This window comes from Perognathus longimembris, chromosome 7, assembly GCF_023159225.1.
Source record: "Perognathus longimembris pacificus isolate PPM17 chromosome 7, ASM2315922v1, whole genome shotgun sequence".
Lineage (NCBI taxonomy): Eukaryota > Metazoa > Chordata > Mammalia > Rodentia > Heteromyidae > Perognathus > Perognathus longimembris.
In genome coordinates, this window is record NC_063167.1 from 7,971,905 (window position 1) to 7,988,159 (window position 16,255).

The window sequence follows — 16,255 nt, forward strand, 5'->3', positions numbered from 1 at the left end:
CGGCCAAATTCAGGGATGTGTGTTACATTCATTTGCCAAATTTCGTTAGGAGCCAGGCCTCGAGGATTAGCACCATGGGAAAGAGTTTGTAAATGCAAAGATCAGCAAGTAGGAAAATTGTCAATAATTTGTTTAGTCTTTTTAAAAGGAATTTTATAAGTGACATGTAAATGACCTGCTTTAGAGTGCCGGGCAGCATGGTCTTCTTCTGCTGAGGCAAAAGAGACTAAAGCATCTACTTGAGAATTGCCATATGCCATAGGACCTGGTAAATTAGAATGAGCACGAATATGAACTACATATAAAGAGTGCTGTCTCTGGTGTAATAGCCTTTGTAATTGTTTAAATAGTGAACCTAGTGGGGATTTTATTTGAGAAATATTAGCAGAATATACTATTCTGTAATTTGTTGTGCCAATTGCTAAAGAGTGAGAGAAACTTGATATTTGTCTTTTATTTAAAACGTACATTTGTTATATTTAGTACCACCTACAAAAACATTTGGAGTATTTAGAATGGGCTCTGAAAGTAAAATATTATCAATAATATGTTTGTCTTTGAAAAAATTCCCATAAAGGGCTAGAAGGTAGATGATATAAGATTTCGCCAGTAAAGCCATTTAATGCTAGAGGGAGGATATCAGAGGTTTGTAAAGCAAATTCGAATTTCTGTTTAGGTATAGGGATGACAATAAAGTATATATCTTGTCCACTGATTTGCAGGCATCTTTTACGGCCCTGCATAATAATGAAGCTGATCATCTCCAGATAGGTAGTTAACTTTTTAGAGAATGTGTGTTTGGTATATACCCATTCCAAAGGCTTATTGTGCCATGTTAGCACCCCCGTGGGGTAAGTAAAGTTAATAATCCAATAGGGGCAGATAAGTCTACCCAAGCTAAGGAATTTTGAGTCAAGGCCTTTTCTACTAAGAGCAGTTCCTCACGTGCCTCATCAGTTAATTTATGAGGGCTATTTAAGGCTAAATCTCCTTGAAGAATGGAAAATAGATTATGCAAAGCATATGTGGGAATTTCTAAGGAAGGGCGAAGCCAATTAAGGTCCCCTAATAACTTTTGAAAATCATTAAGAGTTTTTAACTCCTCAGTCCGAATTTTTATTAATTGGGGGGTAACTGTCTTCGAACTAAATATCCCAGATACTTAAATGGGTCTTTTGTTTAAATGAATTTTATCAGGCAATTATTGCCTTTTATAAGGCAATTATTAAACCATACTGTTGTAAGTATAAAAGCAAAATTTGCAACAATTCTGATACAATATTTTTATCAGGTGCAGCAAATAATAAATCATTTTATTGAAAACCTGCAAGGCAAACTGCAGTAGCAATTAAACAATCATCTTGGTAGCCATAGTTTTCCTATATCCAACTTAAAACAAACATTTAGAAATCCATTTTTTATGTCAAGTCTTTTACCAAGCCTGGGTGTATTTGAAGAAATCTGGAGCCTAGGTGCCACCCATTGCTTTAGGCTACCTGTTTTCACTTCCAAATTCCTTATCTAGAAAGGCATTCTAAAGCCTTTTTTTTTAAGTTATTATTTTCATTAGATGAAAATGTTGGTTATTTTCTCTGAGAAACATCCTCCAGAGAGATGCGTGTTTTTTTTTTTTTTTTTTTTGGCCAGTCCTGGGCCTTGGAGCACTGTCTCTGGCTTCTTTTTGCTCAATGCTAGCACTCTACCACCTGAGCCACAGCGCCACTTCTACCCATTTTCTGTATATGTGGTGCTGGGGAATCGAACCCAGGGCCTCATGTATATGAGGCAAGCTCTCTAGGCCATACCCCCAGCCCTCTAAAGCCTTTTAAAGTAGAGGCTTTCACACTTTCACCTCAGCCTTTATTTGAATAGAAAAACTGAAGCCCAGGGGGTACAATGCCTCCTAGCTGCCTGTTTTAAAAGAGCCATTTTTTTCTATATACAGAAAGTTAAGGAAAGTTGTGTACTTCTATCCCCATTAGTTTATATACTTTAAAATATTTACCTGATTAAATGTAACTTAAGATAGTTAATCTTATTACATTACAGTTTACATTTATAAAATTTAATACCTGATTCATTAGATTAATACCCAAAACAATTGTAACAAGAGTACACTTAACAGTGTGTCCCAGAATTATAACCATGAGATTTCAGACTTAGCATATTTGCTTTTTTTAATACATCCAAATTGTAAAACTGTAAGGAAATCAAATTATATCAGGTAAATAAACATTTAACTCTCCTTTAAGATATTCTAATTTGAATCCATCCTAAGGGGCAGTTTTAGAATTATCAGTCAAATCATTCATTTTTACCACCAGGTTTTCAATGTTTACCTGAAAACAAAAGAAAGGCCTCCATTGGCCTGTCCTATAGAATGGGCCTATCTCCATCCTTCTCCTTAGAGCTTGATGGCCTGCCTTGGCGCCAGCCTGCCTTCTTCCAGGATGAATGGATGCCCCCTATGGCTGGCTGTCATGTGGACAGCTAAGCTGCACCTTTGTCAGTTTACACCTCACTCCTGAGGATAGGCTCAAGGGCCCATGCTAAGTTCTAATTTATTTATTCATTTATTTATTTTTAACCATGAATCTAAGAATTTTTTAACTATAGTTCCTCTTTAAAATAAAGTAATAATCCTTTAAAACATTTGGTAATGCCCAAACTTGATGACCTTTTGAAGTTTAAAGTTAAACAAACCCATTTTTACATCATACATTTTTAATCTTGAATTCATTCACACACACATACACGTGCGCGTGCGCACACACATACACACACATACATTCACATATGCAAGTATTTATATAAAAGAACTTAAAAGCACTCAAAACAACTATCAGCCATATGCATATTTTTTAATCCTATTCACGAGGACCTATTAGTTGTAGCAAAATATCTTAGCATACTAAATACCTTTTAGCTGAAGATAACTGGGTTGAGGTCCCCTGGAGTATAACTGAGCCCATCCAGCACTTGACTCCAGTGTTTAGCCCAATTTTAGCTAGGGGAATTCTACAGTTTTGAATTACTCTCAGGCTAAGATTAGCCGGCTGTTTGAACTCTGCTCTTAGCAGTCTGCACTTTTTCTGCCTTCTTGCAGAAGGAGACTCAGTAAATAGTAGATATTTTGCCCATAGGCATGTAAATAGACAATAGAAATATGGGAAACAAAAGTTTATATTTAAAACTGGTATCAACCTCAAAGACAAAACTAGCCAAGACAAAACAGGACATAGACACAGAGGCTTTTATGCCTTGGATGGCATGTCCAGCGTCCACAAGCTGCCAGTCAGAGTGATGGAAAGTCCATAGGGCCCTGAAAATTCTCAGGGGGATCCTCTCCAGCGGAGATTTCCATCCCCTGGCAATCAGCCTGTCGAGGCTGCCCACCAGAGGCCTTTTTCCCAATTTAGCACTCCACACAAAACACAACTAATCAGACAAGGACAAAGACACATGAAACACGTAGCGCAGGTCCAAATTAAAAGTGCAATTGCGGAAAAATTCTCTTGAGAGGTAAAAGAAAAATCACTAGTCCTTCCCCAATTCCAGGCTGATGGACTGAAACAGGGAGTGGCAGCTCCACTGCTAGTGCCTGGTTGTAAAGAAAAGATGATGGGGAAGCCTCCTTCACTGGAACGGAGCCATGAGACGGCCCCGTATTACAGCAGGCCTAAGTTAAGTGAATCTGGTCAATATCTTGATAATGAGGGGGCTGTGCCACACCTCCGGTTGCAGGGCGTTGAATGACAGGGAAAGTTTGATAGCAAGAGAGAGAAACAGAACCATAGGAATTAGATTAATTAAAGTAAAAGTGGGCCCGGCGGGCGCAATCTTTTGTTTTTTACTTTCACCTTCCTGGCGGCCCGTGGCAGATCGCAAGAGCAGCTGTAGCACTTCCACTGTGCTGCTGAGCTGCCTAAATTAGCATCATTCTCTGAAGGAGCATATGTAGGGGCCGAAGGTTTATTTGATGTTAATCTTTCTTTTAACAAAACTGACAGGAGATTGTTGAGGTGTAGCCATCTCTTTTAGCTCCTGCCCAATTTGAGTTTTTACCTCCTCGGACAAATTATAAGCCTTCATAGCTTTCTCCATATCAGCCTTCAGCTCAGCGGCTGTTGTTACGACAGCATCAGGAGACATCGCACTCAGGGCTGCATGCATTAATGCCCAAACAGACCAAAATGTGACTGGAACTTTATTTCCACACGGATATGCTTTTTCCACATTATTCTCTTTTTTTTTTTTTCAAATTTTTATTATCAAACTGATGTACAGGGAGGTTACAGTTTCATACGTTAGGCATTGGATACATTTCTTGTACTGTTTGTTACCTTGTCCCTCATACCCCCTTTCCCCCTCCCCCTTGCCCTTTCCCCCCCTGAGGTGTTCAGTTCACTTACACCAAACAGTTTTGCAAGTATTGCTATTGTAGTTGTTTGTCTTTTTTTACCCTGTGTCTCTCAATTTTGGTATTGTCTCCATAACATGGAGTTCATTTCACTTAGCATCGTCTTAGGTGTTCATAAGGGTATAGCTATTGGGCCTTGTGATGCTCTGCTATGAGTTGCCTAAACCTGTACTAATTACTCCCAATAAGGGAGACCATAGAATGTCCATGTTTCTTTGGGTCTGGCTCACTTCACTTAGTATACTTTTTTCCAAGTCCTTCCATTTCCTTACAAATGGGACAATGTCATTCTTTCTGATAGAGGCATAAAATTCCATTGTGTATATGTACCACATTTTCCTGATCCATTCGTCTACTGACAGGCATCTGGGTTGGTTCCAGATTTTTGCTATGACAAATTGTGCTGCGATGAACATTGTTGTGCTGGTGGCATTACTGTGATTTTGTTTGTGGTCTTTTGGATAGATACCCAAAAGTGGGGCTGCTGGGTCATAAGGGAGTTCTATATTTAGCCTTCTGAGGAATCTCCATACTGCTTGCCAGAGTAGCTCCTTGGCACAGGACGGAACTTCCTTAACAAAGACCCAGAAAGGCTACAAATCAAAGAAAGGCTGGACAAATGGGACTGCATCAAACTGCAGAGCTTCTGCATGGCAAAGGACATAGCTCGCAAGATAAACAGAAAGCCCACAGACTGGGAGAAGATCTTTACCGGCCATTCAATGGACAAAGGCCTCATATCTAAAATATATGCAGAACTAAAAAAAATTACCCTCTTCCAAAATAAAACCGCAAAGAACCAATAGCCTACTCATCAAGTGGGCTAAAGACTTACAAAGAGACTTCTCTGATGAGGAAATGAGAATGGCCAGGAGACATATGAAAAAATGCTCTACATCACTGGCCATAAAGGAAATGCAAATCAAAACAACATTGAGATTCCATCTCACTCCAGTAAGAATGTCATATATCAAGAAAACTAACAATAACAATTGTTGGAGGGGATGTGGCCAAAAGGGAACCCTACTTCATTGTTGGTGGGAATGTAAACTGGTTCAGCCACATTATTCTTTATTTGTTCCCAGGCTTCTAAATCTAAAGTACCTTCCTCCGGGAACCATGGATTATACTCCACTACCACCTGTACACACTCATCTATTTGTGAGCGGGAGACTATAGCTCCATTCCGTTTCAGTACATGGTGGATAAGATTAGAAAATGGAGTTGATTTAGCTTGTCCCATAACCCCGTAATTCTTTGAGAATAGGAGCTCACCACACAGATCTCTTATCTCATGTGAATTACACACAGATCCCTTATCTCCTGTGAATTACAAAATATCTCTCACCTCATCGACAGTTCCGCAACCTCCTATGTGTCAGATTATCAGGTCCCTGGTTCCAGACGCCAGTTGTTGGACCCGGGAACTGCAACTGTAGTCAGGACACGTGGGATGCAAGGCGAGTGAATTAATGCATACTTTATTTCAGGAGGGCTAGGGTTTATATATCATTAGAAATCAATTCCCAATTTTCAGGGCAAAGGTTAACACAGCATATTATCCATTATAACTACAAGAATTTGAGGAACGCCATTTCTGGGAGGAAGGACACTAACATAGAAGTTTATCTACTACAAAATTTTACTGCTTCGAAGAGAGTTTACTTATTTAGGGCCAAACTATTTACTACCTAGCTACTATTTGCTCCAGACCTTGACCAGGGCTATATGCACTTAGAGGAGACTTCTCTGTTTACTATGGGAAGAAACTATCCTGATTATTGAGAAGGGAATTTGCTATTTGCTAAGAAGAAGCTATCCTATCTATAATGAGTAACTATCACTAAAGGCAGCTGTGCAAACCAGTCTCCTCAGGGAGACTTTGTATGGGGGAAGGGGAGATTCTCCTGACACAAGGCGGCATCCTTTGGCCCACAGACACAAAGAAACTTCTAACTGGGAATATGTTCCCAGGAGCCTGTCAGTATGCTGACTTGGCACTGAAGTGACTGTGCCGAGGCTAGGCATCCTTTTGGCCCAACAGACATGAAGAAACTTCTAGCTGGGAATCTGTTCCCAGGAGCCTGTCAGTATGCTGACCGACATTGAAGTGACTGTGCCGAGGCTAAGTCTTCCTTTTGGTCAGAGAAATTAATTCTCCCACAGTCTAGTCCCTGGTAATTGAGCAATCATAACAGGTGGATAGTGGATTAGTACTGAGAAGCTAAGAATGGCGGTTGTTGAGAGTGTGAAATCAGCAGTTCTTGGATCATGTATGAAAAGTATGCTTACAGGCAAATTATTTGCTGTCTCACAAACCTAGGAAGGGCTGACTCTTTTCGATCAGCAAGGTGATACACATCAAATAATGAGAATAAGAAACAGGTCACTAATATAAAGACTAATTACGAGGTTACTTTTGACTTTAGCATACCAGGCAGTAAGGAGGAAGAGCAAGACTGGTGTTTGTTCCTTCTCTTTTAATGTGGCACAGAGAAAACCTTGGTGATCTGTGATGTTCCAACTGAGAGGATACACACAGGACACATGAGCAGATGTCTTCCAGGTTTTCCCGATCTGTGAGCATTCTGGCCAAGGCTTAGCAACATCTCCCTTTAGCACTCTTTCCCTCTTTTAATCAGATTGGAATATTAGGGTGATGTGATAATATACATCTTTGACCTAAAAGAAAGTGCCTAGGCTCACATGTTGGCCCAAAAGTTTTCCAGGTCAAAATTTGATGCAATTTCTTTTCTGTTTTTTTTTTTCAATGTGTCAATACCTTTATCTATGGTAATAAATCAGACTGTGCAAGGTATAAAGTGCCTGGGTCTGTGGGCAAAAGACTTTCTTACGATATTTTCCAGGTCCCAAGAGTTCCTCAGCCCATTCTGAAGAAAGAAGGATACCATGATTACTTTCTTGGTGATCTTCCTCACTGTTGGGTGCACCCTGTTTCTGGGGTTCAACTTGTGGATTCTCATACAACATTGGCAGATTATTGATGCTCCTCCTGCCATTGTCCACACAGTGAAGTTCCGGATTCTGCACTGTCTTGGACACCTGATATTTACCTGGGTAAAGTTGTTTTAAATTATTTTCTCATGATAGATTACTGAGCAGTAAAGCTTTGGGAAAACGTTTTTTTTTTAAATTTAATTTAATTTTATTTTTCTTATTTATTGTCAAAGTGATGTACAGAGAGGTAACAGTTTCATACATTAGGGCTTGGGTACATTTCTTGTACTGTTTGTTCCCTCCTCCCTCATTACCCCCTCCCTCTTCCCTTTCCCTTCTCCCCCATGAGTTGTTCAGTTGATTTACACCAAATGGTTTTGCAAGTATTGCTTTTGGAGTTGTTTGTCTTTCCATCCTTTGTCTCTCTTGGGAAAATATTTTGCAAAAAGCCAAATGGTCCAAAAATACAGGCTAATGCACATTAGTTAGTGAAAATGTCAGCCATTTTACTGTGTGCTTATCATAGAAAGCCAAAGGCAAGTACAGTGGTCATCAAAATGAGCCTCTCCTCTCCTCTCTATCCACTCACCAGATAGACAATAAACAGAAGGAACTTGTAGCATCAAGTTAATAAGAAAGAAGCTGTGGTCTGTTTGAGTTAGATAATGAGTGGGTATAGTGCACAGTGGCCCTGCATATGCAGGACAGCATGGGTGAAACAGTCCATCCCTGATGGGGTAAAACACATCCTGTTGCTCATCCTTAAGGAAGGAGCCTACAGTTAGGTGAATGAGGCTCTAAGACTCTGTGGCTGTTGATCTGTTTGGAAGATCAGAATCAGCAGTTATGAAAGACAGCAATGAATTTAAAATCTTCTGGGCAAGGATTTGCTGCCAGAGAAATTCCTTCATACAACTGGGGAGGATATAAATGTTTTCTACAATGTAATAGCATCTTTCCTCAAGTTTTGAAACTTAGAGAAGACATAGACAACAAGACTAAAGTATGCTACTAATACATTAATTCTTTTAATGTGCCAGTAATTTTGTAGGAACACAAGGCTTCACACCCTCACTTTACTTTCTTGTCCATATCTGGTGCTCTACTGCAGGAGCTGCACCTTTATTTAGTTCACCATTTTGCTGTTTAACTGGAGAAGAAGGAAGTCTCCCAGATTTTCCTGCATATGCAGACTTTCAATCATGATTTTCTGAATCTCAGCCTTTTAAGTAACTAAGATTACAAGCACAGGCATCTTGGGCCGATGAGTACCAATCATTTTCTTTGGCAGATAGCTATCTGACTAAACCATAGGATGTAATTAGGCATGGGAGATCAATTGCCATCCTATACAACAATAATAAGGATGTAAAGAAGAAAGCAGAGCACAGTTTGGTGGCAGAAATTATTTATGTTAAGTTCGAGCTGAGGGGTGGTTATGGAGTGTAATATTGTTTATATATTGACATTTATATACTGAGATATTGATGTATTTATATATACATTGATATAAATGCTCATATGTACAGGGGTGAGCTTGTCTTGTGTTAGTGTACAGTTGCTGTCTCAGGAACCTAAGTGCTATTAGGGAGTTTAGAAGGCCTTGAGCACCTTCTTGGTCTTTGGTGTCCTCTAGTGAGATGGGAGGTCAGATAGCAAGTCAAAAGGCATCTAAAGTGGGAAGCAGATTCCTTGCTAAAATTCCCATTGTGAGAATGAATCTGCATGAGGAATAGCCAACCAAACCCAACAATTTAGCCCCAGCTCCAGCTGGTTCAGTTGATCAGAATGCAGATTCACCATCACAGAGAGACCTTTATAGCTCTGAGAGCCCATTTCCAAAAACTGAATGTTATCAAAGCCTCAGGGTAATGCCAGAATACCTGCATTACACTCACTGCATCCCGTTGTCCTTGACAAGCACAGGGAAGATGCTGATTACAGCCCAAATTCCTCTCAGAATGGGCTGAGGAACTATGCCACCTGGAAACGATCTTAAGAAAGTCTGTTGCCCACAGACCCAGGCACTTTATACCTTGCACAGTCTGATTTATTACCATAGATAAAGGTATTGACACATTGAAAAAAAAAACAGAAAAGAAATTGCATCAAATATTGACCTTCATAAACTGGGAAAACCCAGAATGATGCCATTTTTTTTCTGATGGTGGAAGATGGAACTGCCAGGAAAAGGGCAGTTGAATCACCTCACCTCAAGGTTGAGTCAGTAGTAGGGCCTTCTCCCAGGGCTTTTAGCTGCCATGATTGTGGAGGCAGCCTTGAGTTTCTAGCAGGTCCCTGCTCAGCCTTCATCCTTATGTTACACTGTGTGAATAAAGACACCCTAATAGTTGTATGTGTCCTTGGAATAAAAGGTGTGACTTTTCTCCCATGTGTGTACAGGGAATAGGTTAAGCAATAAAGGAAGGCTCTATCTTACCTCAGCAATGAGGAGCAGGCTGGTAGAAATGATGTAAGAATCAGCATTGGTTTAAGAGAAGTAGACCAGGTTTGTTTTCTATGGATGCGACAAGAAATTCTGCCTGATGAGAATGAATGGCTGTTGTCCTTGGAGTTCCTTTTCTCAGTTTTCAGAACTCCATGACCAGCTTCAATACCCATAAACCTTAGGATAAACTGAGTAACTCATCTCCACATGAGAGCTGTGTGCACACTGATAGTTGGATACTGGATTCAGAATGGCTGATAGAGCCCATTGAAAGGAACTGAGTATAGAAGAGATAACACAACTTTGTCTCCAACTCTCCTACAGGGGTGTATACTTGAGAGGCTAAGAATTTGCCGGATGCCCAGCTTCTGTCAATTTCTCCAGGACCTACTTCCCATACGAAAGGACCCTAACTTGGTGGTGACCAACCTGCGATTCGGGACGATCACTGTGAGGCTGTTCCAGCCTAAGGCAGTGTCTTGCTGTCCTCGCCGAGGCATTGTCTACTACCATGGAGGGGGTACAATTATAGGCAGCCTGGGTAAGGAGCTTTCCTGTGGTGTGTGGTCAGGGAGGAAGGGACTCATTACCTGTCAGCCTTATCTAGCTATCCAATGATCTCCTGAGAAGGATCAATTCCAGCAGTCAATGGAACTTGCCATAGGGAAGCCAGATAGAGGTGAGGAACACACTCATCAATGGGGTTGTAGATTCCTGGCAGTGTTCTTCATAATATCGCCCCTCACTCCATGTTGGGGCCAGTGATCTCCCAAACAGACTTCTAGAGACATGGCCATGACTCCCCCTTAGTTTCCATTTCTGCCTTTATCCTATCCTCTCTGCCTTATAGAAAGTGTGCCTAAACACTGTATTAATCACAGTGGCCTACCCAGCCACAACTATTTCCTTATCAAAGGGAATATACAAAATTGTTCATCTTCTTCCCTCTAGTCCACAATCCTTAGTGTTGGCTTTGTGCATTTCAAATGCCTAAGCTTTTTAGGGTCTCCATTTCCTCTATGTTGTAAAATAACTATTGAAGTAAATGAACCTCATGGTCCACTTGAGCTGTGATGTGTGGTAAATTGTAGAGAGAGATCTGGCTTTTTCTAATTAGAGCTGCAGTGTTTTTCAGAAGAGACAGGAATATGACATAGACTGTGTGCTACCCACAGGCCTCCATCAGCAGCTGCTCTCAGTGGGCTGTGGTGGGAAGTGTTGTTTCCCCGTCAAAGCCACACTGGATTGTTCTTGTTTTACAGATGCTTACCACAATTTGTGCAGTTTCCTGGCCAAGAAGACAGACTCAGTGGTGCTTTCAGTGGGGTAAGTGGAGTAAGAGAGGGGAAGTAGAAGCAAAACCAATCTGGGAGGATTATGGACAAGATGGAGGAGTCCTGACAACAGGTGCCCTTTCATAAAACCACTCCCAAACAGAGGCAAAGTGCCATAGGGCACAAGAAGTGTGGAAAAAGATCAACAATACTGGGCATGAGAGGTCGAGATATGTTACAATAAATACAGGATTATATATGCCCATTTAAAATACTTTCCATCACTTTATCAAACGCAGGCGAAAAGTATCTTATAGAGAAATTGAATTTTTGTTTTACTCACTATTTGGGAGGTTCATTCCAGACAACCTTGTTTGTTCCATTTCTATGTCTGCCTGTTAAGTTTTGTCAGCATTGTGGTAGGAGGACATGGAAGAGCAAAGATGCTCCCACAATTGTAGTCTGGAAGCAGAAAGAGGCAAGAAGGTGTCAGAAATAAGACACCATTCAAACACAGTAACCTACTTTCTCCAACTAGAAAAAATTCTCATTATGTCCAGAAAATACCCTGAAACGATCAACACATCAGTGCATTCATTCATTGGCTAATTTAGATCCCTTGTTGTCCTATCACCTTCCAATAAGTGGTTTCACCAACTAAGGATCAATCATTCAACCCAAGAGGGGTGTGTGTGTGTGTGTGTGTGTGTGTGTGTGTGTGTGTGTGTGTGTGTGTAGGCTATATCGTATCCATACCACAAACTTATGCCATGGACTCATGGGCTCATAGCAATTTCATAATACAAAAGGCATTTGTCCTTGCCCAAGAGTCTTCAAAGTCTCACTTTCAAAGTAGTTCAATAGTTGGAAGTCCAAAGTCATTTATGAGACTCAGTGTAAATTACCCTCTGCTGGTCCTGAAAACTTAGGAAGAGTTAGATTCTTTCAAGATGAAGTGGGACAGAGTAAGCATTCCCATTCTTGTTTTTTTTTTTTTTTTGGCCAGTCCTGGGTCTTGGACTCAGGGCCTGAGCACTGTCCCTGGCTTCTTCTTGCTCAAGGCTAGCACTCTGCCACTTGAGCCACAGCGCCACTTCTGGCCATTTTCTGTATATTTGGTGCTGGGGAATCGAACCCAGGGCCTCATGTATATGAGGCAAGCACTCTTGCCACTAGGCCATATCCCCAGCCCCCAGCATTCCCATTCTTAAAGGGAAGAATGGAGTTACGGAGCAATAAAGAGACCAGAGCAAGATCAAAACATAGCTGGGAAGACATTTAGGCATGTTGTTCCCTTTCTGTGATCAGAAGCAAAAGTCTGTGAGGTGTGATCTCCAAATGCTCCTGTGGACTGTGTGCTTATAGCCCAACTTCCTCTCTTTTGAGATGGCTCTTGTCACTGCTTGCAGATTTCCTTATATAACCCATTTCCTTGACATCACCATTTTTGCATCTCCATTGCAGCACAGCTTCAAACTCACACTTGAATGTTCTTGATGTAGCTGGGTTTCTGTGGCCCACTGTGGCATTAGTCATCTAGTGCATGGGTCAATGACCATTGTAAAATCAATCCTCCATAAATAACTTCCTACTAGGCCCTGTGAAGGAATATGCTAAAGGATGAGTATAACATTTTCACTTGATCGTCTACAATAGATGAGATATGGCCAATTCCTGAGTTACTTTCAAGATACTTTTCTTATTTCCTTAAGTAAAATCCCCTTGTTTCCTTTTATTTAACTATTCTCTTCAATTAACCATTCTCCTTAACAACCAAACCATTTTTGTCCAACAGTTTTAGTATAATGGATTTTTGGAAAAGTCTGTTTATTTTTCAAATTTTCCTGCTCAGTAACAATTGTTACCAATTGTTTCTGTTTCACACAAAGTCTCAAGGCAAGGGCAAAATTTAGAGTTCTTTTCCATAATGAACCATGAAATGCATTTAGTCTAATTCCAAACAGAATCATGTTTTCACCTGAGACCACATGAGCACAGAGTTTTATGCCGACATGCCTATCAGCATTCCAGTTTTTAGAGCTTCTCCCAGAATCACCTGTTTCCTGTAGCTTTAGTATTTGTGGTCCTTGCCACCTTATATACCAAAGTTTTCCATATTCCTTTCGCAAACCAGTGTCCGTGATTAAGAACCATATTCTCAGGTGAGCATAGCTCTCATCCTACTTCTCTGGCCATCAGTTCAGAATTTTGCTCACTCTGACAACTTTGCAAAGATTTTATTTTAGCTCATGGCTTCAAAACTATCATACCATAGCCAACTTGCTTCCATAATATGGGCCAGTTACAAGGCCAAAAATGAGATAAAAATTCCTCACTGGGTGGTATCAGAAATGAATTGTGAGAGTCAGTGCCTAAAGAAAAGGTATACGTAAAAATCAGCCCTGCCACTTATCTATTTCTTCTAACTGGATCTCACAACCAGCCACTGCCCAATAATGCCAACAGATTTGAGTGAAGAAGTGTTTCATCCATGACTGAAGTCAAAGCCCTCACAATCTTGTTACCGGACTGTGATCTCAATTGGGTATAATTCCAGGTTCACAAAAGCTACAACAAAGAATTGCACAAAACACATATGACTTGTAAGCCTAACTACTCAGTAGATTTTGATTTGAGGTTTATAGTTCAAAACAATCCCAGTTAAGAATGTCTGTGAGAGTTGTATCTCCAATTAACTTCCCAACATGTCAGAAGTGTAGCTGTGGCTCAAGTGTTAGAATGCTAACCCTGAGCATGACAACTATGAGTTCAAGTTGCAGGACAGGAGAACAAAACAAAAACACCACACACGATTAATGAGAGAAGCACAAGTTCTTTGAAGGGAAACTGAAATGAGAGTAAGTAGGGTATACTGCATAGGTAGGGAGTGAACCTGAGCAAGAGAGAGGGAAGGCTCAGAGGAATATGGCCTGGGATAATTTGACTGCTTTAGGTAGAGTGAAAGGGTGGAGAATGCCTCCCACAGGAAGGATGCTTTGTTATGGGACAGTTTTTAATGGCAGGTGGTGGTAATATAATAGTCTTTGAAGTATATGTCCTAACAGTGTGATACATTACAGAGAAGGGAACAATTGAAGTTGAAAAGTATCATTACTCTGTGCTTCATTAATGGACGTATTCAATTTCGATTTCCTCTGCATGAGGAGCCAGTGCAGTTGTAGGACTCCAGAAAGTTATTAAGCATCACATTACTTTGAAAACACCAAGGAGAACAAAGTCTTTTCAGTGTTGAGATCTGGTCTGAACTGGCTGGCATGGTATGTGAGCTTCCACCATTGTAGTTCATGATCCAAAAAGTTTGGGGAAAATGAAGAGCCTTTGAACAGACTACAGAAAGGTGTACTGGAGAAACTGAACTGCTGTCTTCTGAGATAGTCCTGTGTTGTGAGTTTTTTCACCTAGGGCATCAGACATGGATTTGGATGGAGAATTAAAGCCACTCAGACTCTAAACAGGTCCTTCATATACACAAATGGGAAAACAAGGGACTCTGCATCTTGTTTTGTTAGATACATTCTGAGGATTTAATCATAAACTTTGTCCTTGGTGGGGTCGAAGACATTGTTCAAATGACCTCTTCAGTCTTTCTGCTTGCTAAGTCCCTGGGTTTCCTTTTTCCTCCACAGGTACCGCAAGCTTCCTGACTACCATTACCCAGTCTGCTCCTGGGATTGCCTGAATGCTACCATCCACTTCCTGAAGACACTGAAAATGTATGGGGTGGATCCCTCCCGGGTTGTGGTCTGTGGAGACAGCTTTGGAGGTGGACTTGTCACTTTCATTACCCAGGCCTTGGTGGGCAGAACAGACATTCCAAAGGTCCAAGCTCAGATATTGATTTACCCAGTTGTCCAGGGCATCAATTTTCAGTTACCATCACACCAACAGAACAAAAATGTCTCATTTCTCATGAAAGACCTCCTTAAGTGTTTCTACCGATATTTAAGTATTGACCCCTTCTGGGAAGATGCCTTATTGACAGGTGCTTATATTCCTGCTAATATGTGGGAGAAGTATAAGAAATGGTTGAGCTCTGACAATCTCCCTCAACAGTTCAGAAACAAAGACTACAAGCCTGAATTTCTCGCACCTTTTAATGAGGCTGCCTATCTGGAAACCAGACATCTTTTTGAGGTAGAAAATGCCCCCCTCCTAGCAGATGATCAGATTATTGCTCAAGTTCCTGAGGCCTTCTTAGTGACCTGTGAGTGGGATGTTTTCCGAGATGATGGCCTGCTGTATAAGAAGCGCTTGGAAGACCAGGGGGTCCTTGTGAGCTGGTACCATGCAGAAGATGGTTTTCATGGATGTATAAGGTTATTTGATAGTACATTTTTCTATTTCCCCTGTATAGAGAAAGTTATGACTGCTATAGTCAAATACCTAATGGAAAAATGATGGAGTTCTGATGTTTCTCTGTGCAAACAAATTTACCTAGTACCTACAAGACTCAGGGTTTAATTTGTAGCACTGAAAATAGTGAAGGTAGAAAAGGAAACAAAAACAAATAACACAAAATAAACAGAAAGAAGGAAAATGGTACTAACCAAGAAGTTCTGATTAAGATGAGCTTGGATGATCTCTCCACCAGCTGAGGCCTTAGTGAAATTCTACAACACTGAGAGAAAAGATGCTTGATGAATAGCACAGTCCAGGTAATAAAGATGCAAGAACAAAGGTCACCTGGCTTCTTAAACAGGGAAGTCTACTCTGTCTCCAAGTTTCTCAGTTGTAGCATTTCTTGCCATTCTCATTCAGAGAATGACTGTCAAAGGAAGAGAAAACGGCTTTGGGCTTAATCTTTATTTTAGCCTGTAGTTCTGTGCACAAGTTGTACCTATTTGTGGAGCTGTCCACAGGGTGAATCCATGATCTTGTGTTATGACCTGAGGAGTGAGAAAAACCCACCGAGGTACGGTTAAAGGAGACAAATGGGTTTTATTAGTCAGTCTGCAACTGCCTTACCCCTGGCTACTCCAAAACTAGGAGCACTTGCAGCCTCCAAGGGGTGAGTTTTTTTCCTTTCTTCCTTTCACAGGCTTCTCCTTTCTGCAGGCCTACCTGCAGCCCTCTTTTTCTCCACAGGCCTCTGTTCTCCATAGGCCTCTCTGATCTCTGAGGGCCTCCGCTCTC

At 40.9% G+C, this 16,255-nt stretch overlaps 1 protein-coding gene across 1 annotated transcript; it reads left to right on the top strand.

Annotated features, from left to right (window-relative positions):
• The first annotated feature begins 7,330 nt into the window (after positions 1–7,330).
• On the top strand, positions 7,331–15,520 carry LOC125355623 (arylacetamide deacetylase-like 4). Its single transcript, XM_048352077.1, has 4 exons — positions 7,331–7,498; positions 10,152–10,368; positions 11,090–11,153; positions 14,749–15,520. The coding sequence occupies exons 1-4, from the start codon at positions 7,331–7,333 to the stop codon at positions 15,518–15,520; spliced, it is 1,221 nt and encodes a 406-aa protein (XP_048208034.1).
• Positions 15,521–16,255: the final 735 nt, after the last annotated feature.

What these genes read in the sequence shown, in the direction of transcription:
- LOC125355623 (XM_048352077.1), top strand. Translation starts at nt 7,331, where the DNA reads ATGATTACTTTCTTGGTGATCTTCCTCACTGTTGGGTGCACCCTGTTT. An exon ending in GACACCTGATATTTACCTGG is followed by an intron (nt 7,499 to 10,151) that starts GTAAAGTTGTTT and finishes ACTCTCCTACAG; the next exon opens with GGGTGTATACTTGAGAGGCT. An exon ending in TACAATTATAGGCAGCCTGG is followed by an intron (nt 10,369 to 11,089) that starts GTAAGGAGCTTT and finishes CTTGTTTTACAG; the next exon opens with ATGCTTACCACAATTTGTGC.